We start from the raw sequence: 24,955 nt of genomic DNA on the forward strand, positions 1-24,955 counted from the left end.
TTCATTGCATGGAGTGCATTCCAGAAAAGAATGAAAAGTCAACAACTAAATGACCTAACATTACAGTTCAAAGCCCTAGAAAAAGAAGAACAGAATAACAGCAAAAGTAGTAGAAGACAGGAAATAATTAAAATCAGAGCTGAAATCAATGAAAATGAAACAAAAGAAACAATTGAAAAAATTGACAAAACAAAAAGTTGGTTCTTTGAGAAAGTAAACAAAATAGACAAACCCTTAGCCACACTAACAAAGAGAAGGAGAGAGAAAACTCAAATTACTAAAATTCGTGATGAAAAAGGAAATATCACGACAGACACCACTGAGATACAGAACATAATGAGAAGCTACTTTGAAAATCTGTATTCCAATAAAATAGAAACTACCGAAGACATTGACAAATTTCTAGAGACACATGCTCCTCCCAAACTGAACCAGGAGGACATACACAATTTAAACAGATCAATATCAAGCAATGAAATAGAAGAAGCCATTAAAAATCTACCATCCAAGAAAAGCCCAGAACCAGACGGATTCTCAGCCGAGTTCTACAAGACCTTCAAAGAAGAACTCATTCCAATACTTCTCAAAGTATTTCAGGAAATAGAAAAGGAGGGTACCCTACCGAACTCATTCTATGAAGCTAATATCACCCTCATACTCAAACCAGGCAAAGACACATCAAGGAAAGAAAATTTTAGAACAATATCCTTGATGAATATAGATGCAAAGATCCTTAACAAAATATTGGCAAACTGTATCCCAAAAACATATTAAGAAAATTGTGCACCACGATCAAGTGGGGTTCATCCCTGGAATGCAAGGATGGCTTAACATCCGTAAATCAATAAACATAATCCATCATGTCAATAGACTTAAGGATAAGAATCATATGGCTATATCAATTGGTGCAGAAAAAGTGTTCGACAAAATACAACACCCCTTCATGCTCAAAACACTAGAAAAAATAGGAATAGTAGGAACATACCTGAACATTGTAAAGGCTATTCATGCTAAGCCCATGGCCAACATCATTCTTAATGGAGAAAAACTGAAATCATTCCCTTTAAAAATGGGAACAAGACAGGGATGTCCTCTTTCACCACTTCTATTCAACATTGTCCTCGAAACTCTAGCCAGAGCAATTAGGCAGACCAAAGAAATTAAAGGGATACGAATAGGAAAAGAAACTTAAGCTGTCACTATTTGCTGATGACATGATTCTATATTTAGAGGATCCAAAAACCTCCTCCAGAAAACTTCTAGACCTCATCAATGAATTCAGCAAAATAGCAGGCTATAAAATCAACACGCATAAATCTAAAGCATTTTTATACGCAAGCGACGAAACAGCTGAAAGGGAAATGAGGAAAACAACTCCATTTGCAATAGCCTGAAAAAAATAAAATACTTGGGAATCAATCTAACCAAAGAGGTAAAAGATCTCTACAATGAAAACTACAAAACACTGAAGAAAGAAATTGAGGAAGACCTTAGAAGATGGAAAGATCTCCCATGTTCTTGGATAGGCAGAATTAATATTGTCAAAATGGCCATACTACCAAAAGTGCTATACAGATTCAATGCAATTCCAATTAAAATCCCAATGACGTACCTTACACAAATAGAACAAGCAATCATGAAATTCATCTAGAAGAATAAGAAATCCAGAATAGCTAAAGCAATCCTTAGCAGGAAGAATGAAACAGGGGGTATTGCAATACCAGAACTTCAACACTACTACAAAGCAATAGCAACAAAAACGGCATGGTATTGGCACCAAAATAGACAGGTACATCAATGGTACAGAATAGAGGACACCGACACAAACCCAAATAAATACAATTTTCTCATACTAGACAAAGGTGCCAAAAATAGGCAATGGAGAAAAGATAGCCTCTTCAACAAATGGTGCTGGGAAAACTGCCATATGCCGCAGAATAAAACTAAACTTCTATCTCTCACCCTGCACAAAAATCAACTCAAAATGGGTCAAGGACCTTGAAATCAGACCAGAGACCCTGCATCTTATAGAAGAAAAAGTAGGTCCAAATCTTCAACATGTCGGCCTAGGATCAGACTTCCTTAACAGGACTCCCATAGCACAAGAAATAAAAGCAAGAATCAACAACTGGGATAGATTCAAACTAAAAAGCTTTCTCTCAGCAAAGGAAACTATCAGCAATGTGAAGAGAGAGCCTACAGAGTGGGAGAAAATCTTTTCCACTCATACTTCAGATAGAGCACTAATTTCCAGAATATATAAAGAACTCAAAAAACTCTACACCAAGAATACAAATAACCCAATCAACAAATGGGCTAAGGATATGAACAGATGCTTCACAGAAGAAGATCTACAAGCAATCAACAAACATATGAAAAAATGTTTAACATCTCTAGTAATAAGAGAAATGCAAATCAAAACTACACTAAAATTCCATCTCACCCCAATAGAATGGCGATTATCAAGAATACAAACAACAATAGGTGTTGGCGAGGATGTGGGGGAAAAGGTACACTCACACATTGCTGGTGGGGCTGCAAATTAGTGCAGTCACTCTGGAAAGCAGTGTGGAGATTCCTTAGAAAACTTGGAATGGAACCACCATTTGACCCAGCTATCCCACTCCTTGGCCTATACCCAAAGGACTTAAAGTCAGCATACTACAGAGATACATCCACATCAATGTTCATAGCTGCTCAATTCACAATAGCCAGATTGTGGAACCAACCTAGATGCCCTTCAATTGATGAATGGATAAAGAAACTGTGATATATATATATATATATATATATATATATATATATATATATACACACACACAATGGAATATTACTCAGCAATAAAGAATGATAAAATGATGGCATTTGCAGGCAAATGGATGAAATTAGAGAATATCATGCTAAGTGGGATAAGCCAATCTCAAAAAACCAAAGGATGAATGACCTTGCTGATAAGCAGATGATGACACATAATGGGGGGTGGGGGGCAAGAATGGAGGAAGGAGGGACTGTATAGAGGGAAAAGAGAGGTGGGAGGGGTGGGGGGAAGGAAAAAATAATGGAATGAATCAAACATCATTACCCTATGTAAATGTATGATTACGCAAATGGTATGCTGTTACTCCATATACAAACAGAAACAACATGTATCCCATTTGTTTACAATAAAAATAAATTAAGAAAAAAAAGGAAAAAAAGAACAAATACTTATGTTCAATGAACATTAGAGCATATATGTTAGGAATAAGGCATATAAAATAGTAATAAATATGTAATTAATATAATTTACCTAAGCAAGTTAAATAATATTAGAAGTCATCCTTCACTCATAGGTTGCTATTTGAAAAGACTAGATAGAAGAGGATACACTCTGAATAGTTTCATGTGTATATGCATATTTTCAAAACCATCAAGCTATATTCTTTAAACATGAACTGTGTCTCTCTACCTCAGTAAAGCTGTAGAAATCTTTTTAAAGAGCAGAATGTGCCAATGGCTTTTTAAAAAAGTCTGTAGATCATAAAAATACCTAAATGTATAAGTTGTAACGTACACTAGGATATTCCAAAACCTCTGAAAGAAATAGCAAGCTAAATCAGAGACTTCATAGGAAAAAGATAGTAAAAGGGGGAAGCTTGATTTCAAACCAAAGTCTTTTCATACATGCTTGTAAAGCAAAAGTGAATGTGCGATGTATTTTTCTCTAAAATTATATTCACAATAAAAGTTCAAATTTTCATAAAAAAATCTTGACTGAGCACTAATGGTCACTGAATACTGCCCGGGTTTTGTGAAAATGTGGGATTAAAAAGAAAATCTCACTGACCTTGACCAACATGGAGAGCACTAAGGCCCTTATCTAAACACAAAGGTTCTCAATCAAAGTTTCCTTTTGTCTCTTCTTAAAGACACTCACCAGACAGACTGGTTTCCCTTCCTTCTAAGGTAACATGCTGACCACCTTGGGTTTTACCCAAGTGTCATTCATACTAGGAACCATGACCTTGACCAGCTTTGCCTACCACTGTGAAATTTACTACTGGGATAACTCCAGACCTCAGAAGGAGTGTAAATTCAAAAATACAATAGACTTCACACACAATCATTTTTTCTTTTGAATTCCATTTACAATGGTGTACTCTATGGGGAATTGTTTGTGTGGTGATCATGGTGTGTGAAGAAATTTAAAATACTGTGAGCACTAGCCTATAAAAAAGATGATTTTTGTGGGTGTATGTATGTGTGTTTTCTATGAAGAATATAAAATGCTAAACTCTCCAAAGATTGTATGTCCAACCAAGAGAGAAATATTTCATATTCAAACCTAACTTGATGCAACTGCAGTATGTACTTGATATTTATGCACAGTATTTGAGGCAGAAAAATAATTGTGGACTATGATACAACCTTAAGTAATTTCAAGAATTTTGAGGGTTTTTTTTCTACTTTAATGTTTGACTTCTCTCATTTTTAAATATGCAACAGTTCTTTTTATGTATATTGACTATATGGGAGAAAAGAGAGGAAGAAGAAAAAGAATAGCTAGAAGTCTGGGCAATCAAATGAACCTGCTGGGTTTGAATTCTGGCTTAATAGATTAGTAGTTATGTGACAAATGGGAAAGGTAATTGTCTGTGCCTTAGTTTCCTCCTTTGATAATTGGGAATATTCATACATACTTTGAAAGAAGATTATCAAAATTAATGATGAGAATTCAGGGAAAACACAAAGACTTTTGGTATTGAAAGAATTATATAAATATTAGCTATCATTATCATCATCACTACTACTACTGTTGTAACAGAACTTAGACCATTCAATTTTGCCTGCAAATGTCTGATGGGTGGCTAAAAGCAGGATTAAAGATTTGTCCTCTCTGCCTCCATTTCGCATCCATCTTCTTTGCTCCCACTCACCTTGGATTCCAGGAATACGTTTGGATCCCATAAACCTTTTCTGATGATAGGAAGCTACCTGCCAGAAAACAGCAACTTTCTTATCTGGGACAGGGCTACACCTGACCTATCCTGAGACAGACCACACCTGATCAAGATCACTTGCTTTGGTGACTGTGAAAAGCTTCTAGCTGTGCAAATCCCCTAACCCTTCCCTTCATTTCCCTTTCTATGAAACTTCATTGTTAGCCCCTCAGAGACTGAGCTAAGGATCTGGGTCCCCTTGTCCTTCTGAGGTAGCTTCACTGATTAAAGTTCTTTTCATGCTTTTCACCATTACCTTTTCTGCTGGGTTTTGGGGTGAGTGACCAGACTTGATTTATTGGATCCCCAGTGTCAAGTCTTTGGCATAGGACTCCAGTGACACTATCACTACTACTTCTTTTGTTGATCCAACTTATATTCACCATGATGTGAGCCTCCATTAAATGCAAAGCAAGAGGCTCACTGTTTAATAGACATTGTCTATAAATACAGCAGCTCTAAAAGTTTCCCTTTAACTTAGAAGTATGAGCCCATACTAATTAATATAAAAGGGAGATTACTATAGTAGAGCAAGTGAATGGGGGAGGGAGGAGGGGAGAAAAGGGAAGGTTTTGTGGGAGGAGATTGAGCAAATTACCTCATGTGCATGTATGGATATGGCATAATGAATCCTATTATGTATAATTATAATGTCCAATAAAAAAATCAAACAAGTGAGTGCATGGGCATATAATTAAAATTTTAAGGTTGAGTATTATTGTAAGGTTTTCTTATAAAATGTGTTTTGGGATATTTACCTACAAGTGAAATAAATGTTTGTTCTGTGTATGAACTAGCTTTTTTAAGATTTTTAATGACTGTCCCAGAAGCTTCATGAAAAGCAGTGAAGAGTAAGAAAAAGGCAATTTTCCAAGAACCTGCCTTTGTCCACTGTCTTGCATTTTGAACCTAAGGAAATGATTAACCTTGTGAGTCCCAGTTTTGTCAGATGTAAAATAGTGTGGGGTTACTCTGCCTATGCCTCAGGAGTCAAAATCAAAATCAAACTGCTTGGAAAATTATAAAACAAGATTGTAACATTTATGGTTTAAAAAGTTCTATTGCATTGGCTTGGATTTCTGTCTTTTTGCCTTGGATAATGTGTTTGCATTTATGAACTAAGGAAATTTAGCTCTGTGAACTAAAAGCTAAGAATTTATTAACTCAGATTCATTCTCTGCCCATTACCTAGTTGACTCACTCCTGCAAAGGAACTAAACCCTGTGGGGGATCAGAATTTCCCAGGACCTCTTGCTAGCTGGCATATTACTGGGTCAGACCAATGAGAGGTGCTGGCAAGAGATAGTGTAACAGTCATTCACTTTATGCTTTGAATATAGCCCTTGCTGCTCTGCCACTGCAACTTAAAAGGACAAGTTTCTTTCTCTTCCTCTCTCCCTGCTCCTCCCTAATCTCTCCCCCTCCCTAATCTCAGGGGAAATAGGATTACCTTTCATCCCCATGCTAGGTAGTTATCTGTCCTTGAGCACACACCCACCATAGGAATGAAGTAATCCAGACTTTGGGGATGATACCAGAAGATCTCAGAAATGACTATCTCCCAAATTAACAAGTGAATTACAACTCTGGATAGAGAACATGTGGAATATAGCCTTTGAAATGCCTCTTTAAAAACTGCCTTGTCCCCCATGGGCAGAATCACAGCCTCTGGGACAGGAGTCCCCTGTGTTCCTCTTTTGCTGGCAAAAAAATAAAACTTCTTTTCCCTTTTTCTCAAAACCATGTCCTTGTTATTGGATTGGCATCTGGGCCAAGGATCCAGCTTTTGGTAACACTAGAAGAGCAGGATAAAGGGTGAAACTAGAGAATTTCTCCCCCTCTCCATTTGAGCAGTGTTTCATTTATGTCTCCATTTTCCACTGTGTGAATTCCTCTCTCCATAGTAGTTCTGATATCTGCTGTGCAGTCCCCTCAGTGGTTGACTTAGCACCACATACTTGTGGTATGTGGGCTTTGATAACACTTGACCCTCCAGTCCTTGATGTGGTAACAGCTTCCTGAAGCTGCTAAATTTGGTATTGCCTTACCACCTTCTGTTATATTTTCCATCTCCTCCATTACCCATAGAACCAGTTTCTGTATTAAATTCCTTTTGTTTGAAATATCTGGTGTGGTTTCCAGATTGAACCCTGATGATATGAACTAAAAGAACTCTCTCTGGGAATGATTCTACTTGCAATTCCAGAGGGGTAATTTAATATATCTAGCATAGATTTCATGATATATCAGACTTTACATTTTGCATCCTCTCTCTAGTTTCAGAGGAAGAGGTGACTCTTTTGCTATTGGAAGTTGATTTCACCATCTGGGCACCCGTCTATTCTGGGATCCTCCTCCGTGTACTCCCTCTCTCTTTGTGTGTTCCAATTTCTTGCCTCTCTGCAGGGTCCTTCTCCACAGTCTTCAAATATGAGTATCTCCTCTTAGAAAAAAGAAATCTGGACTCCTATCATTTTCTTTCCTTTCATAGTCATACTCTTCAGAAAGTAAATATTCACTCATTGTCTCAACTTGGTTACATTTCTGCCACTCTAAAATTCATCAAAATCAGGTTTCTTTCACTGCCATTCCACTGAAATTTTTCTGTGGCAAATTGAATTATTACCCTCAATTCTTTGCCTCTCCCTGTATCCACGACCATTCCTATGTAACTCCGAAGTTCGTCCTACAAAAGGCCGAATTTACTTCCCTGCCTTTAACCCGGAGCTTAACCATGTGATTTGCTTCGCCTAAACCTAATGAGCAGTTAATAGAAGTAACACAAGCACAGGCTTGGAATGTGTTTGCCCAGTGGAGCTATCCCTTTTCACTTCCCACCTGATAAGACAAACATATCCTGGGTTAGCCTGTTCATCCTAGGAGGAGGATAAGTGACATGTGAAGCACTATCACCCCAATCAGTCCTGAAGAATAAAGAGCCACCCTACCCAAGTTGTAAACTCATGGAAAGCAACACATGATTACTGTTGTATGCCACTGATATTTTGAGTTTGTTGCAACAATTTTTATGATTTTATTTGTGCATAATTATACACAATAGTGAGTTTGATTGTGACATATTTGTACATGCACATAACATACTTTGATCAATTTCATTCCCCAGTACTTCCCCTTTCCCTGCTCCTTTCCCCTTTTCAGGTCTGGCTTATTTCACTTAGCATGATGTTCTGCAGTTCCATCCACTTACCAGCCAATGTCATAATTTTATTCTTCTTTATGGCTGAGTAAAACTCCATTGTGTACATATAACAAATTTTCTTTACCCATTCATCTGTTGATGGACACCTAGGCTGGTCCCATAATTTGGTTATTACAAAATGTGCTTGGAGCATTTTTGGTGTGTAAAAATAACAAATTAACAATGGCTAATGCCTGTGGAAAGATTTAGGCTCTCACTTACTTGATTTATTTGCAGCAGCTGGTGCTGTTGACTATTGTCATTTCCTTAAAGGTTTTTTCCTTTCTTGGCTCCCTCTCTTTGGATGTCCTCCCTCTCTTTGGATGTCCTGGTTCAAATTTTTTGTTTTTACCTGTCCCTTAAATATTAGTGTTCCCCATGGTTCTGTCCCTGGTTTAGTTTTTCCACTCCCTCTGATTGTAAATTAATCCTCAGCCAGAGAAGGAGGCAGCAGCACACCCTAAAGGAGGTGCCTCATAATTTTTCCATACATCCAAATCTTCTCCCTCCATTGCTCCATTGTCACTACTTTGACTTAGGTCCCCTTCATCTCTTGCTCAGTCTTTTTTCTTTTCTTTCTTTCTTTCGCTCTTTTTCTTTTTTCTTTTTTGTACCAGGGAGTGGGGATTGAACCCAAGGGTACTTAATCATAGAGCCACATCCCTAGCCATCTTTATTTTTCATTTTGAGACAGGGTCTCACTAAGTTGCTTAGGGCCTTGCTAAGTTGCTGAGGCTGGTTTTGAACTCAAGATTCTCCTGCCTTAACCTCCTAAGCTGATGGGATTGCAGGCATGTGCCTCCACACCCTGCTCTTGCTCAGATTCTGCAATAACTTTTTATTGACTCCCTCCCTTCACTCTCAAAGTTATCTTCCCATTCCCATGCAATTGCTTAACTAGTCTTTTTATAACACAAATAGAACCTCTGTTGCTCCTCTGTGTAATATCTTTCATTGGGTCTCTATTACATAGAAGACAAAGTTCAAATCTCTCCTTGGATCAGAAGGACTTCATATATATGACTTCTATCTATGCTCCCTTTAACCTTTTGCTCTCTTTTTCTCATGCAATCTCATAATTGTCCATGTGACAATACAAAATCTCTGGAAGTTAAGTGACTTGTTCAAGATGGCATAGTCATGGGGAGGGAGGGGGAAGTGCTGGGGAGTGATATTGACCAAATTACATTGTTATATTGTGTTCATGTACAAATATGTAACAACAAATCCCATCAATATGTACAACTATATAGTACCAATAAAAAGGTGGAAAGAGAAACAAAAGATGGCATAGTCAATAAGAGAGGCAACATAAAAATGCAGTTCTACGGACTGTTGATTTGGGGTTCAATCCAGTTGCAGATGTGCTTTCATACAAAGGAATTTAAGGAAAATAATTTGATCTATTATAACTGAATTTTGAAGAAAATAAAATAATCTTCTTGATGATTACTGTATGATTGGAAAATTATTGTGTACAATAAGACATTTCCTAACAAAGATAGCAGAAAAACTACATTTGGTTTATGAAAAAAATCACTAAATAATTTAGACCTAATTTTGAATTAATGTTCTTTCTATAAATCTTTACTGGGAAAAGGAACATAATTTCTTTCTTCCTTGTGTGACTTAAAATGACCTATAAAAACTCTTTAAGGATTTATAATAGAAATGTTAAAATATCTGTAAGGAAGCTATTTCAAAAGTAAAACCTCCCACCATTAACTTCAAGACTCATCTATTAAACCCTTGACATTACCAAACAACTCTGTTTCAGAAGGTAACACTCTATGGAGGGGATAGTATTTAAGAAAATGGTCCTCATTTTCCAGCTTACTAGAAATGATTAATCTTTTCAATAGCTTTGAGGACTACATACCAACGCTGTTACTTTTTTGTCCTTTCAACAATGACTACAAGCTGAGAGCAGGCAAGTAAATGTGTTATCGGCCAACCCATTAGAGTTCCATTATTTTCTGTCTTACATGGCTTCATGTAATGAATTTTTATAATTAAACTAATGGCATACAATTTATTTTTCCCCCTCTTTACTTTCAGGCCCCATTTCTCTTCCAGCTTCTTTGGAATAAGTTTTATACAAAAAGAAGGGAGGAGAGTCCTCCAAGTGCTTCATTACCTTGATTTCATTATGACATTTTGGAAAGCATTCCCTTTATCTGGGCTCTCTTTAATTTGCTGACTTTATTAAAAGGCTTAAGCAGTGTTGTAATTAACAAATCATCCAGCTACCAGAGGCATCTAAGAGTAGTCTGTTTGAGAGGGTGTATATATGGTTGGGTGGAAATGACTCCAGAGGGAATGCCAGAAGACAGATCCCCAGAAAGTGGTGGTTGCTCAGTGACCTTTTGAATCCCATGAGCCTACTGTGGTAGATTGCATTACTGTTTACAAATATCCAGTGCCTTTTCATGACAGGGGATTATACATCTACACTTTAAGAAACATGAAAAGATTTGTAATCTTAATGTCATGAAGATATCCTTTTAAAAGCACTTGGTTGAATACAATTCATAAACTATTAAATTGATCAATTTAAAGTGCAAAATTTTGTGGTTTTTAGTATATTCACACAGTTGTACAGCCATCAACACAACCTAAATCTGGAATACTTTTTTCACTCCAGAAAGAAACCCTATGCCATTAACAGTTACTGCCCAACATCCATTGACCCCTGTTCCCATTCTCCACCGGACATTTTATATAAATGGAATCATATAATATGTGGCCCTTTGGGACTGATTAATGTAAATTAGCATTATGTTTTTGAGGTTCAGGCATGTTAGAGCATTTCATTCCCTTTTATTGTTAAATATCCCACTGTTGGAAGTACCATGTTTTTTTATTAGTTTATAAACATTTGGGATTTTAATTGGAATTGCATTGAATCTGTATAGCACTTTTGGTAGTATGGCCATTTTGAAAATATTAATTCTGCCTATCCAAGAACATGGGAGATCTTTCCATCTTCTAGGGTTTTCTTTAATTTCTTTCTTTAGTGTTCTGAAGTTCTCATTGTAGAGGTCCTTCACCTCTTTTGTGAGATTGATTCCCAAGTATTTTATTTTTTTCGATGCTATTGTGAATGGGGTAGATTTCCTAATTTCTCTTTCTGAAGATTCATCACTTATGTATAAAAATGCATTGGATTTATGAACATTGATCTTGTAACCTGCTACTTTACTGAATTCACTTATGAGTTCTAAAAGTTTTCTGGTGGAATTTTCCAGTTCCTCTAAATATATAATAATGTCACCAGCAAATAGGGATAGTGTGAGTTCTTCTTTTTCTATTTGTATCACTTTAATTTCCTTGGTTTAATTGCTCTGGTTAGAGTTTCAAGGACGATGTTGAATAGAAGTGGTGAAAGAGGGCAACCCTGCCTTGTTCCAGTTTTTAGAGGGAATGCTTTCAGTTTTTCACCATTTAGAATGATATTAGCCATGGGCTTAGCGTAGACGGCCTTTACAATGTTAAGGAATGTTCCCACTATCCCTATTTTTTCTAGTGTTTTGAGCATGAAGGGATGCTGTATTTTATCAAATGCTTTTTCTGCATCTATCAAAATAATCATATGATTCTTAACTTTAAGTCTGTTGATTTCCAAATGTTGAGCCAACCTTGCAATTCCAATTAAAATCCCAATGACATACCTTACAGAAATAAAGCAAGCAATCATGAAATTCATCTGGAAGAATAAGAAAACCAGAATAGCTAAAGCAATCCTTAGCAGGAAGAGTGAAGCAGGGGGTATCACAATACCAGAACTTCAACTATACTACAAAGCAATAGTAACAAAAATGGCATGGTATTGGCACCAAAATAGACAGGTACATCAATGGTACAAAATAGAGGACATGGACACAAACCCAAATAAATACAATTTCCTCATACTAGACAAAGGTGCCAAAAATAGGCAATGGAGAAAAGATAGCCTCTTCAACAAATGGTGCTGGGAAAACAGGAAATTCATATGCAACAGAATGAAACTAAACCCCTATCTCTCACCCTGCACAAAACTCAACTCAAAATGGATCAAGGACCTTGAAATCAGACCAGAGACCCTGCATCTTATAGAAGAAAAAGTAGGTCCAAATCTTCAACATGTCGGCCTAGGATCAGACTTCCTTAACAGGACTCCCATAGCACAAGAAATAAAAGCAAGAATCAACAACTGGGATAGATTCAAACTAAAAAGCTTTCTCTCAGCAAAGGAAACTATCAGCAATGTGAAGAGAGAGCCTACAGAGTGGGAGAAAATCTTTTCCACTCATACTTCAGATAGAGCACTAATTTCCAGAATATATAAAGAACTCAAAAAACTCTACACCAAGAATACAAATAACCCAATCAACAAATGGGCTAAGGATATGAACAGATGCTTCACAGAAGAAGATCTACAAGCAATCAACAAACATATGAAAAAATGTTTAACATCTCTAGTAATAAGAGAAATGCAAATCAAAACTACACTAAAATTCCATCTCACCCCAATAGAATGGCGATTATCAAGAATACAAACAACAATAGGTGTTGGCGAGGATGTGGGGGAAAAGGTACACTCACACATTGCTGGTGGGGCTGCAAATTAGTGCAGTCACTCTGGAAAGCAGTGTGGAGATTCCTTAGAAAACTTGGAATGGAACCACCATTTGACCCAGCTATCCCACTCCTTGGCCTATACCCAAAGGACTTAAAGTCAGCATACTACAGAGATACATCCACATCAATGTTCATAGCTGCTCAATTCACAATAGCCAGATTGTGGAACCAACCTAGATGCCCTTCAGTTGATGAATGGATAAAGAAACTGTGGCATATATATACAATGGAATATTACTCAGCCATAAAGAATGATAAAATGATGGCATTTGCAGGCAAATGGATGAAATTGGAGAATATCATGCTAAGTGAGATAAGCCAATCTCAAAAAACCAAAGGATGAATGATCTTGCTGATAAGCGGATGATGACACATAATGGGGGTGGGAGGGGGGCAAGAATGGAGGAAGGAGGGACTGTATAGAGGGAAAAGAGGGTGGGAGGAGTGGGGGGAAGGGAAAAAATAACAGAATGTATCAAAAACTATTACCCTATGTAAATGTATGATTACACAAATGGTATGCCTCTACTTTATGTATAAACAGAGAAACAAGACGTATTCCATTTGTTTACAATAAAAATAAATTTAAAAAAACTTTTGGGTTAGTTCTACTTTTTGGCTATTTTAAGTAATGCTGTTGTGGACATGTGTATAAAGGATTTATGTCTATGTATTTTCATTTTTCTTGAGTATACACCCGAGAGTGGAATGATTATTTCATACAATAACATCATGTTTAAAGTTTCTGGAAACTGCCAGTTTTCCAAATTGTTTTCACAATTTTAAATTCCCACCAATAATGTATGAGAGTACCAATTATTCTACATCATCAACACTTGTTATTATCTGTGTTCTTTTATTTTAGCCATCCTAATGGGTACAAAGTGGTATTTCATTGTGGTTTTCATTTGTATTTTCTTAATGGTTAATGTTATCAACCATCTTTTCATGTGCTTATACCTATTTATACATCTCCAGAGAAATTTCTATTCAAATTGTTTCTCCTTTTGTAGCTCGGTCATTTATCATTGTGATTGTTGAATTATCAGAGTATATGTTCTTGATACAAGTTCCTATCAGATATATGATTTGCATATATTTGCTCCCATTCTCTGGATTGTCTTTTTATTTCATATTGCTTGCAGTACAAAAATTTTAATCTTGATGAAGTCCAGTTTATATAGTTTTTCTTTATCACTTTTGCTTTTTTGTCATATCTGAGAAAACATTACCTAACTCAATGTACTCCTATGTTTTCATGTAAGTTTTGGTTTATTATACTTAGTTCTATATTCCATTATATATATGTATATATATGTACATATATACATTTATGTATATATGTGAATATATATGTATATGTAATATATATACATATATATATTACCAGAACTTGAAACCAGAGGTACTTAATCACTAAGCCACATTCCCAATCTTTTTAAATATTTTATTTAGAGACAGGGTCTTGCTGAGTTGCTTAGACCTCACTAAGTTGCTGAGGCTGGCTTTGAACTCATGATCCTCCTGCCTCAGTCTCCTGAGTCACTGGGATTACAGGCGTGCACCACCATGCTAAGCTTTTATAAAATATTTTTATCAATAACAATATTCATAATTTCACAAAGAATTAAAACTTACTACTTTTAAATACATTTTAATTGAAAATAACTATATACATTTATTGAGTACAGTATGCTGCTTTGATATACATATGTATTGTGGAATGACTATATCAAGTTGATTAACAAAGCCATTACCAAATTGTTTTCTTCTAGTGCAAACATTTAAAATCTGACTTTAAAGCAATTCTGAGATATACAATATACTATTATTAACTATGATCATGTTGTTTAATCAATCTTGAAAACTTATTTCTTCTAACTGAAACCTTTTTGTCCCTACTCCCAAACTGAGCATCTGGTAACCATCATTTTACATTCTACTTTTCTAAGTTTGACATCTTTAGATTCCATACCTAAATCATATGAGATCATGTGATATTTATTTTCTGCAACTGACTTATTTCATTTCACATAATATCCTCCAGGTACATTCATGTTGTCACAAATGATAGAATTAATTCATTTTAAAAGCTGAGTTATCTATTAATTTACAGATGAATATTTAGGTTGATTCCATTTTGTGGCTATTGTGAATAATGCTGCAGTAAAAAAGGGACTGCAGATATACTGTCAACATATGATTTCAATACTTTTGGCTGCATACTCAGCAGTGGGACTTTTGGATCATATGGTGATTTTTTTTGAGTGGGGAGTACTGGAGATCAAACCCAGGGGCACTTTACCACTGAGCTACATTCCTAACACTTTTCATTTTTTATTTTGAGATGGGGTCTTACTTGTTCCTTAGGACCTTGTTAAGTTACTGAGGCTAGCCTTGAATTTATGATTTTCCTGCCTCAGTCTCTCAAGTGAATAGGATTACAGGCATATGCGACCTTGCCTGGCAGGTGATTCTATTTTCAATTTTCCTGAATGACTTCTATACTGTTCATAATGGCTATATTCCCAAGCCCTTCATTATTATATTATTTTGAGACAAGGCCTTATTACGTTCCCAAGGTTGGCCTCAAACTTGTGATCCTCCTGCTTCAGCCTCTTGGATTACAGATTGTGCAACCATGTCTGATGATTTGTTCATTTTTATTTAGGTTGTGTTCTTGTAATGTTCATTTTTGAGATAATTGTTGTGCATGGCGTGAGGTGGGTCAAACTATTATTTTACATGTGTATATCCAGTTATCCCAGTAGCAATTTTTTGAAAGACTATTAATTTCCTACTGAGTTGTCTTGGCACCCTTGTCAAAAATCAGCTGACCAAGAATGGAGGAACTTTGGAGGGAAAAGAGGGGGGGAGGGAGCGGGGGTATGGAAGATGGTGAAATGAGACACACATCAATATCCTATATACATGTATGATTACACAAATGGAGTGAATCTATGTCATGCACAACCATAGAAATGAAATTTGTACCCCATTTGTGTACAATGAATCAAAATGCAGTATGTAAAAATTTTTAAAAAATCAACTGACCATAAATGCACAGGTTTAGTCTGGGTTTTTAATTCCATTTCATTGATCTATATGTCTAGTCATATGCCAGTATCACATTGTCTTGATTCCTATAGTTTTGTAGAAAGTTTTAAAAATGAGAAGTTGAGTCCAATAATTTTTGGTCTTTTTTTCAAGGTTGCTTTGGCTATTCTGGGTTTGATGCATTTCAGTATGAATTTTAGGATCCACTTGCCAATTTATGCAGAAAATCCAGCTAGGATTTTGATAAGATTTGCATTGAATCTATATATTGATTTGAAGGCTATCATTATCTTAATAATATTAAGTGTTAGGATTTTTTTACATTTACTTAGATCTTTAATTTTGTCCATGGATGCTTTCTCACTATTAAGGTAGAAGTCTTGTATTTCTTTTATTTCTACTTTATTTTGGAATTGTTTTAAATGTAATAGTTTTCTTAATTTCATTTTCAGATTATTCATTGCTAATGTATAGAAAATAATTTGGTTTTGTATACTGATCTTGTATCCTAAATTAATGTATTAGATATAATATTTTTAGTGGATTCCTAGAATATTCAAGATATGTCATCTGCAAGTAGAGGCAGTTCATTTATTCCTTTTTAATTTAGAGGCCTTTTATTTTTCTTGCCTAATTTCCCTGGTCTGAACTTCTAATATCATACTGAAATAAGTGGTGGGACCAGGCATCTTTATTTTGTTGCTGTTCTTAAGGAAAGCATTCTGACTTTCACTCCAATGTTAACTACGGATATTTTGTAGTTGCCCTTTTTAATCTGAGGAACTCCCCTTCTGTATTATTTCCCTAAGTCTACAATAATAAGGTGCCACAAACTCAGTGGCTCAAAACAACACTATTTTATAGTCTCAGAGTTTTGGAAGCAAGATCCAGAATCAAGCCTCCATGCTACCATTCAACAAGCCATGTTCCCACTGAAAACTGTAGTACAGTATCCTTCCTTGTTTCTTCCTAGTTGGACAGTGACCATCAATCCTTGGTATTTTTCTGGCATGCAGCTCTATCACTCCAATCTCTGCCTCTATTATCACATGTTGCTTTCCTCGTGATCAGTTCTCTTTTCAAAAATCATTTAGCTAAAGGGTTGTCTGTCAATTTTGTTGATCTTTTCAAATAACCACATTTTGGTTTTGTTGATTTTCTCTACTGTATTTATTTTCTCTACTTCATTTAACTCTAATATTTATTAAAACCTTCTGATTGCTATAGGTTCAACTTTCTCTGTTTTTTTTCTAGTTTCTTAAGGTAAAAGGTTAGGGTATTGATTTGAGATATTTCTTCTTCTTCTACTGTTTTCTTTTGTGTGTGTACTGGGGATTGAACTCAGGGACACTCAACCACTGAGCCACATCCCCAAATCTGTTTTGTATTTTATTTAGAGACAGGATCTCACTGAGTTGCTCAGTACCTCGCCATTGCTGAGGCTGGCTTTGAACTTTGAATACTTCAGCCTCAGCCTCCTGTGCCACTGGGATTACAGGCATGCATGGTCCTTCTTTTTTTTTAATATAAAGACTTTTTTTCAAAATATTTATAGATGGACACAATATTTTATTTTTATGTGATGCTGAGGATTGAACTCAGTGCCTCACAAGGGCTAGGCGAGCACTCTACAACTGAGTCACAGTCCCAGCCCTAGTATAGGTACTTACAGTTACACATTTTACTATAAGCATTGCTTCAGCTACCTCTCATAAGTTTTTAAGTGTTTTATTTCTATTCTTTCTTGAAGTATTTTTACTTTTTGTTTTCTTCTTCTGACATTTTAGCTACTTAAGTATATGTTATATAGTTTTATCACATTCGTAAACTAATTTTTTGGCACTAAATTGCTGAGGGTGGCTTTGAATTTGTTATCCTCCTGCCTCAGCCTCCTGAGCCACTGGGATTACAAGTGTTTGCCACTGTGCCCAGCTGTAAATTCTTAAATTAACTTGTGTTACCGATTTTTTAATTTCATTCCATTATAGTCAGAAATTCTATATTACATGATTTTAATGTTTGTGAATACATTATTTACTTATGGCCTAGAATATGTTCTATCTTGGACAGCATGTCTTGTGTAATTGAGAAGTATGTGTATTTTGCTATTATTGGGTGGATTGTTGTATAGATGTCTGTTAGGTCTTGTAAGTTTATAGGTTTTTCATGTTTCTATTTCCTTGTTGATTTGTCCACATGTTCTATTTATTATTAAAAGTGAGGAATGTCCAACTATTTTTGTTGAATTTTCTTTTTCTCCCTTTAATTCTGTCAGTTCTTGCTTTATGTATTTCCTTAATTATCTTTTTGTTTCTCAGATTGGATTATCCCTGTTGACCTATCACCAAGCTTGTTGATTATTTCTTCTGTCTTCTGCCAGTTCAATCCTGTTTTTGAGATTTTTCTAATGAAAATTTCATTCTACTTGTGGTTTTTAACTTCAGAATTTCCATTTGGTTGTTGTTTATAAGTTCTATCTCTTTATTCATATTCTCTATGTGTTAACACATGTGCATGGTTATCTCCCAGGAATATGTTAGAGCTTGTTCATGTCCTCTGTGAACATTTCATTGTCCAGATCTTCATTTAAAGTGTTTTTCTTGAGACCATGCTTATTTCAACCAGCAGCACAGCCTAAGGAAGGTGCTATGTTAAATAATTGCTACTGATTGGTTTGGACAAACAGCCTGGTTTGCCTGGTGAGTTAGCTCTACATTAAGACAAATAATGACAAGATTGTATATAGAATTTTTCTAGGAAGCTGCAAGACAGATCAAATAATGATGATGTTTGAGGGATACAATAGGTATTTTTAAGGGACTCCAATCCTGTCTAGTCTCTCTGGTGGATACAAAGTTGCTAGTTTTCATAATTGCCAAGGATGTAAGTCTTCTGACTTTTAAGACTACTGTAGAGTCAGGAGAAAATGAGGGGGAAAGACCAAGATAGAGAATGTCAAACTTTGCTGTTCTTACTGAAGTTCAGAAGGTCAGAAATTGTTGGCAGACCTTTGGTTAATTTCCAGATTGCAGAAAAGATGGTTTTAACAATATTTGCCAGCATTTTCATTGTTTTTGTGGACAGGTGAATTTCCAGAGTGACATATATTTTCAGGCATGGAGTAAGTTAAACCGTGAAAAGAAAACTGGTACAATCAAGGCCTAAAGTAATGCAAGACATGACCACTCACCATTAAATATTTAAATAATAGAGCAGCACCAGGCAGAAACTAGCCCATGACTACTTGTGCTCTATCAGTGATGTAGGATGCACTCTGTGTATCTTGAGAAATTTAATAGCTTCATAGTACTTTTACTCTTAAAGTATGTTTTAGCTTATTGATTCTTTCTCTTTAATGGTGTGGAAGCTTTAGGGGAAAAGGGAATTTAAAAATGCATGAAAAAAAAGATAGGTCCTAGCAAGATTTTTGATAATGTTTTTCATTACTGTACCAGAAATCTAAACCTCAAACTACTAATGTGGATCAATTTACTTAATTTTGTGTAACTATAAAAAATAAACAAAATATACAAAAGAATAATTCAGTTTCCACTACTGTACATGTCTTTAAGGCAGATAGGATTTCATATGATACCATCCATCCCTCCACAAATAATTAAAAATCTAAGGCTTTACTTCCATATTTGAAAAAATTTCCCCCTGATTACTTTCTTTCCTAGTAAAACAATTTGAGATCCTCAAATAGCCAACATACTTTCTATATATATAACAAGTTCTAGTTTGAAAATTAATTATGTGATTACCATGTATCTATGTTCTGATTCCCTAAAGAATGTCTTCAAAACAGATTTTGCAGCCTTGGAAATATTTATTTAATAATTTGAAAATTATTGGATTTCTTGCTTCAGATAGTTTTAAGTATTATATAGCCAAATCAGCTAGACTCAAACAAGATTTCACTTCTCTATTGAATTCATGTACTCTTAGTTCAGCCAAGCAGAAAACAGTTAATGCCGTCATGTTTGAAAAGCTTTTATGCTGAATTTGACACAAAAGCAATCACAAAGCAGACAAAAAAGGAATTTCTCTTTCAAAAGCTGAAAGGAGAAAAAATAAATGAAAACTCTGAGCCTGGGCAAATCTCTCTTGACACTGGAAACGAAAGTTTAAAATTATGATCAAGAAATAATTTTTCCAAAGAATTCATTGCCAAGTTTGGACCAATCTTACTAGCCTAGGGAACAGGTTGTGAACTCAACCAAGATTCTGCCAAATGAAATAAATCCCATGATGGCCACTGCTGGCAGTTTTAGAAACCAACAGCATACTATTTTTGCCTCTTATGAAAGTTCTAAATGGCATCATCTCTCATAGGATTTTGTCATGTCCTGTTGGCAGGCATTTTGATTAGGATTGAAATCTTGTATGTTTTTCCCTAACATCTGTCTTTCTTCTCAAAAGAACATTATTGTATCAGGTATGTGGAGAAGATAGATGAAGACATGTGGTTGACAAAATCGACTATTTTCTAACTTCATGTTTTGTTTAAAAAACTTAAAGGTTATAAGGCAAAGAAAGAAATTATAAATATGGACTTCTCTTAAGGAACTGTGTATTAGTAATTGACACAATGGGCCATTTATATTCTGTTATGCCAAATTAGGACTCTCCTGTTGCTCTTTCCTTTTAGTCTGACCATGTTTTTAAGAAAGGTTTTTACCAGATGCCATCTCAGATTTGATTTCTATTATGTGAATGGGTTATCATTGTCCCCATTTCTTCTCTACTATTTTTCTAACCAGATCAAGAGGTTTTCAAAATGTCAAACCAGTAAGGAAATAAAGATGGGACTTAATAAAATACTACAAATAATTAAAAAATGTTAATTATTAAAAGTTATATAGCAATCTGACAAAATTTATGCCATAATGCTGAACTTACAAAAAGAATTAAACATTTTACTTACATAATTAGGAAAATCAAAATATATGTAGATAAGAAGTAGAAGATATTATAAAGATTAGCAATTATAAATCATTATATAATAGGATTATTGGTGATTTTTAAAGGTTCAGGTATGGTGATTAGTCTAGTTGTAAAAGAGTGTAACAGTGCTGGTAGTTGCCTTTGAAACTATTTCATTTTTGCTCATTAGTGACAGGGTAGTCATCAGTGATAATGCTTAAGGGAGGGTGACTACTGTAATCATAGCTCTCTAACTCTGATGAAGCCCACAGGTCTCTTGCCAATATTAGGCATGCAGGCTCAGACAGTTTATGAGGAAGGAAATCCTGGTCAAATTCCCCAATTTCACATCATGTCTGTATTTACTTTCTTCTTAAAAGAAAATCTTAAATGATAATCCTGCTAAAATCACTCAGTAGTGATAATATATTAGACTAAAGATCAGAGCTTGTTTTATTTGCCCCCAAACTCTAGGAAGACTTTAAAAATACCAGTTTCACTTAAAATAGAGCAATTTGCAATTATTTTTTTGATTTTTCATAATGGGAAACAATACAAAAACTTCCCCACTACCTGTTTTCTTTACCTGTTGGCTTATAAGAAATACAATATGATCTTATCTGTTTGTTAATAATTACAATTGCCTTTCCTTCAAGTCTTCATGGTGTTTTCTCAATTTGTTTTAACCACACAGACAATAGGTGGAAGAGGAAATCTTTGAGATTATCTACAAGAGTAACTGCTATGCATTCACATCACAGCTGTGTTGTTTTGAAAGGAGTTACTGAACCTCGCTAGCCTTGTTTTCTTATCTTCAAAGAGGAAGAAAAATATTTTTCATAAGGGGATTTTGAGAGGATGAAATAAACCAATATATGTGAAGTGACTAGCATAGTTTTTTATACATAGCACTCGGTCACTAAAAGTTAGTATTAACATTAGGATTACTTTTAGTATTAGCATATATCATTCAGGAAATGAATGAGAAAAATCACAGCTTTTGTTATCTTTATCTGTTTTATGAACTTACATCGAATGCACAGCACTATATATCACTAAATTCTTAAATAGAGAACACAAAAATATCCATTTCTACAGATAATGGCTGAGCCATTTTTATAATGTAGTTTCTGACCACCCTAGAGCATTCTTTTTAATTTCAAAAGTTTGATGAGGATAGTAATTGTAATACAATTCTGTTTTTGTTTTAGGTATTTTAAATAAATAATTGTATTTTACATGGTTTGAGAGTAAGATTGTTGTTTTCTCCCACATTTCCTTTCGCCATTTTTGGTCTTTTTTGAAGCCACTTAATCTTCTTAGAGCTACTAACCCCTAATCATCATTGCCATAACTTTAGGGTAAGATTATTTTTCATTTGCCAACATCCAGGCTCCACTATCTCTAATCAAACCTATCACTATATGCTTCTCATCTCTCCTTTCCCTCATTTATCTCCAGGGTCCAGTCCGAATTGTTTTTCCTGCTAATTCCTTCTGATTCATTACCACTTTGGTCTATGATCTGATAAATTCATAGTATCCTGAATTTATGGAAAGTACCTTCTGGGGAAGATCAGATCTTTCAGAATAACCACATGGATTCTATGTTCATAGTCAGATAAGGAAATAGGAAAATGATCATTAGAAATGACTAATGCTATGCTTATCCATTAAAAATTACTAGTGATAATAAGTATCTCATGAAAAAATTTTAATCTATATAGATTTTGCTTCCAACAGAGCTAATGTTAAGGCTTAAAATCCTAAGTGACCTTTTAAATTCTTATTGTATAAATGAAAATCTTGTTCTCATAGCAGCTTAGATCCTTTGACAAAGTGGCTACGATATAGATTGGCTAAAAGATTATCAATTACTCTTTCTGAAACTAAGTAGGAAACAAGCTCTTGTCAATGAGATGTGGTAGAATTTCCAGGCTCAGCTAAAAACCCAGGTATTTTTTGACTACATTCTCTCCTCCAGTGGCCTTAGGTGGACATATTTTTAAGACAATAATTTCAAAAACTTGGAAAAGCTTAACCCCAAGTGCCCATTTGGACAGAGCTCCTAAAAGGGGCTTTTCAGCTTCTACTGGACTATGACATAATCAAGAAATGAATCTTATTTATTCTTATTGTATTTAGCTGTTACCTTTTCAGTGTTTCTTATTGCAGCTTATCATAATTTAATCTGACTAATTTAGAAATGAAAACCACTTAATCCAAGAAAACTGTATGGTTTTCTTCTAAGATGGTATAAATAATGTAAGATTCAGCAAAAGGCGTTTTCTACCAGATACAAAAATCTGTAGAGGGATTTGATCAAGTACTCAGTCTGATCAAGTTCCTATCATACTTAAAATGGTAAGAGATTTCTGCTTAAAATTCCCTCAAGGGTATTCATTCTTTAGCATTTAATGTATTTTCTACTGATCTGCAAATGCCACATTTGAAAGAATCGAATGAATGCAAAGCATCATCTATGGAAATTTTATTTCCTTTCCCTTTTTCATATCCTAAGTAGACAGATATCTGGTAAAGTTTGGGAGGAGAAAGAAGGAAAAATAGAAGGAAGAGAAAGAAGGGAAGAATGAGTTGGGCTGGAGGTCAGAAAATGGGAAGAGAAAATGAGAGTACATCTTATTTCTGCCTTGTCCATATAGCCACTTGTCCATCTAGGCCCTCAAATAAGGTAAGAAGTAGATTTGTTATTTTTTCTAGGAAGGAATTAAACTCAAATAGCTGACTTCATGCTACTACCTAAGTGTTGTACATACATCAACTTTTAAGTGATCTTAAATGACAGTTCAATATAAAAACCATCCCACTATACTCAGATCAAATAAAATCAATTTAAGATTGATATTAGCATCTGTTTTACACTAATTTCTGCTCTGATTCCAAATTTACTGTTCATTTCACCTTAAATGTAATTTTCCTTTAATAAATTTACATTTAAAAATCATTAATATTTAATCCATGGCATAATTTTATTCAGTTAACCAGTATTTTGAGAAGAAATCTTTGATACTAACCTTGGTTTCAGTGATTTTCTTTTGAACTGTATCCATTGTATAAGGACCCTCCTTCCATGATTCAAGTTTGGCTCTGGCCTGTCCTAAGACCTGCTCAGCTTCTTCCTTAGCTTCCAACCATTGCGTTGAATCCTTTAACATTTCATTTAACTGTTGCCTCCGATTCTGAAGGTGTTCCTGTACTTCATCCCACTGATTCTGAATTCTTTCAACTGTAATGAAAGGAGAAATGAACACTGATGAATACTAGTCTGGAGAAGACATTTGAAACTTAACATCAAAATATTATCTCATGTTTATGTTGCTCATTGAAAAACAGTGTTCATTGCATTAGGGCTAGGACAATGGACAAGATTCCTTACTTTTTTCAGATGGTAAATATGATTTCTGTTAAATTATCTTCCTGAAGGTGACCTAGAACATATATGTGTGTGTATGTGTGTGTGGAAAAATTTTAACTATATTATTAATCCCCTGAGTCAAATATGAATTATCTTTTAGAAAGGTTCTACAGCAGAATACCCAAATCCCCTCACTCTTACCACTCATCAGTATGATTTTTTATATCAGCATTAGCATTTTATTGCCTAAAGGATTTCTGTTACTACAACCAAGTGATTGATTTGCCAGCCAAGTGGCAGGGTAAACACACTAGGGAGGTGGTATCTCCTCACCACATCCCAGAAACAGCCTATAACTAATGACTGATCATAGGAATTTGGGTATGGACACTCTGGTACCCTTACCATATGGGAGATAACTCTGAGGCATGTGTCTTCCAAGGGATCTAGAGTTTCCCCAGTGGGAGAAATCTGCAATGGCTCACAGTGGTAGCTTGGTTGACAATGCACCATCTTTTCTTGCTGCCTTGCTTTACTAGTCTTACTTCCTCTGTCCTCTGGTATTTCCCTTACCTCTCAAATAAACCATTTACAATCTTCTGAGGGAACCCAAGAGTAGTTAGAGGTATTGGAAACTTCTTTTAACAAAATCTAAGAATTCATGTGGAATGCATTCTGTAAAACTGGCTTATATTGAGGCTATTTTTGGCATCATTGTGAATCTAAGAGAAGCCCTTTAGATTCTGTTCAAACATCCATTATTTTAGAATATTAACAATAAACAGGATCACATTTTCCC

General features: G+C 35.1%; 1 protein-coding gene across 4 annotated transcripts in view; it reads right to left on the reverse strand.

Moving 5' to 3' along the window:
• Dmd (dystrophin) overlaps nucleotides 1-24,955 on the reverse strand; it is a 2,099,091-nt gene that overhangs the window by 537,089 nt on the left and 1,537,047 nt on the right. For all 4 annotated transcript variants that reach the window (XM_047536255.1, XM_047536256.1, XM_047536254.1 and 1 more), the window contains exon 53: nucleotides 23,816-24,027. In XM_047536255.1, the coding sequence (XP_047392211.1) occupies nucleotides 23,816-24,027 (212 nt within the window). The remainder of the gene's footprint in view (nucleotides 1-23,815; nucleotides 24,028-24,955) is intronic.

The sequence above is a fragment of the Sciurus carolinensis genome, chromosome X (assembly GCF_902686445.1).
Source record: "Sciurus carolinensis chromosome X, mSciCar1.2, whole genome shotgun sequence".
In the NCBI taxonomy this organism is placed as follows: domain Eukaryota; kingdom Metazoa; phylum Chordata; class Mammalia; order Rodentia; family Sciuridae; genus Sciurus; species Sciurus carolinensis.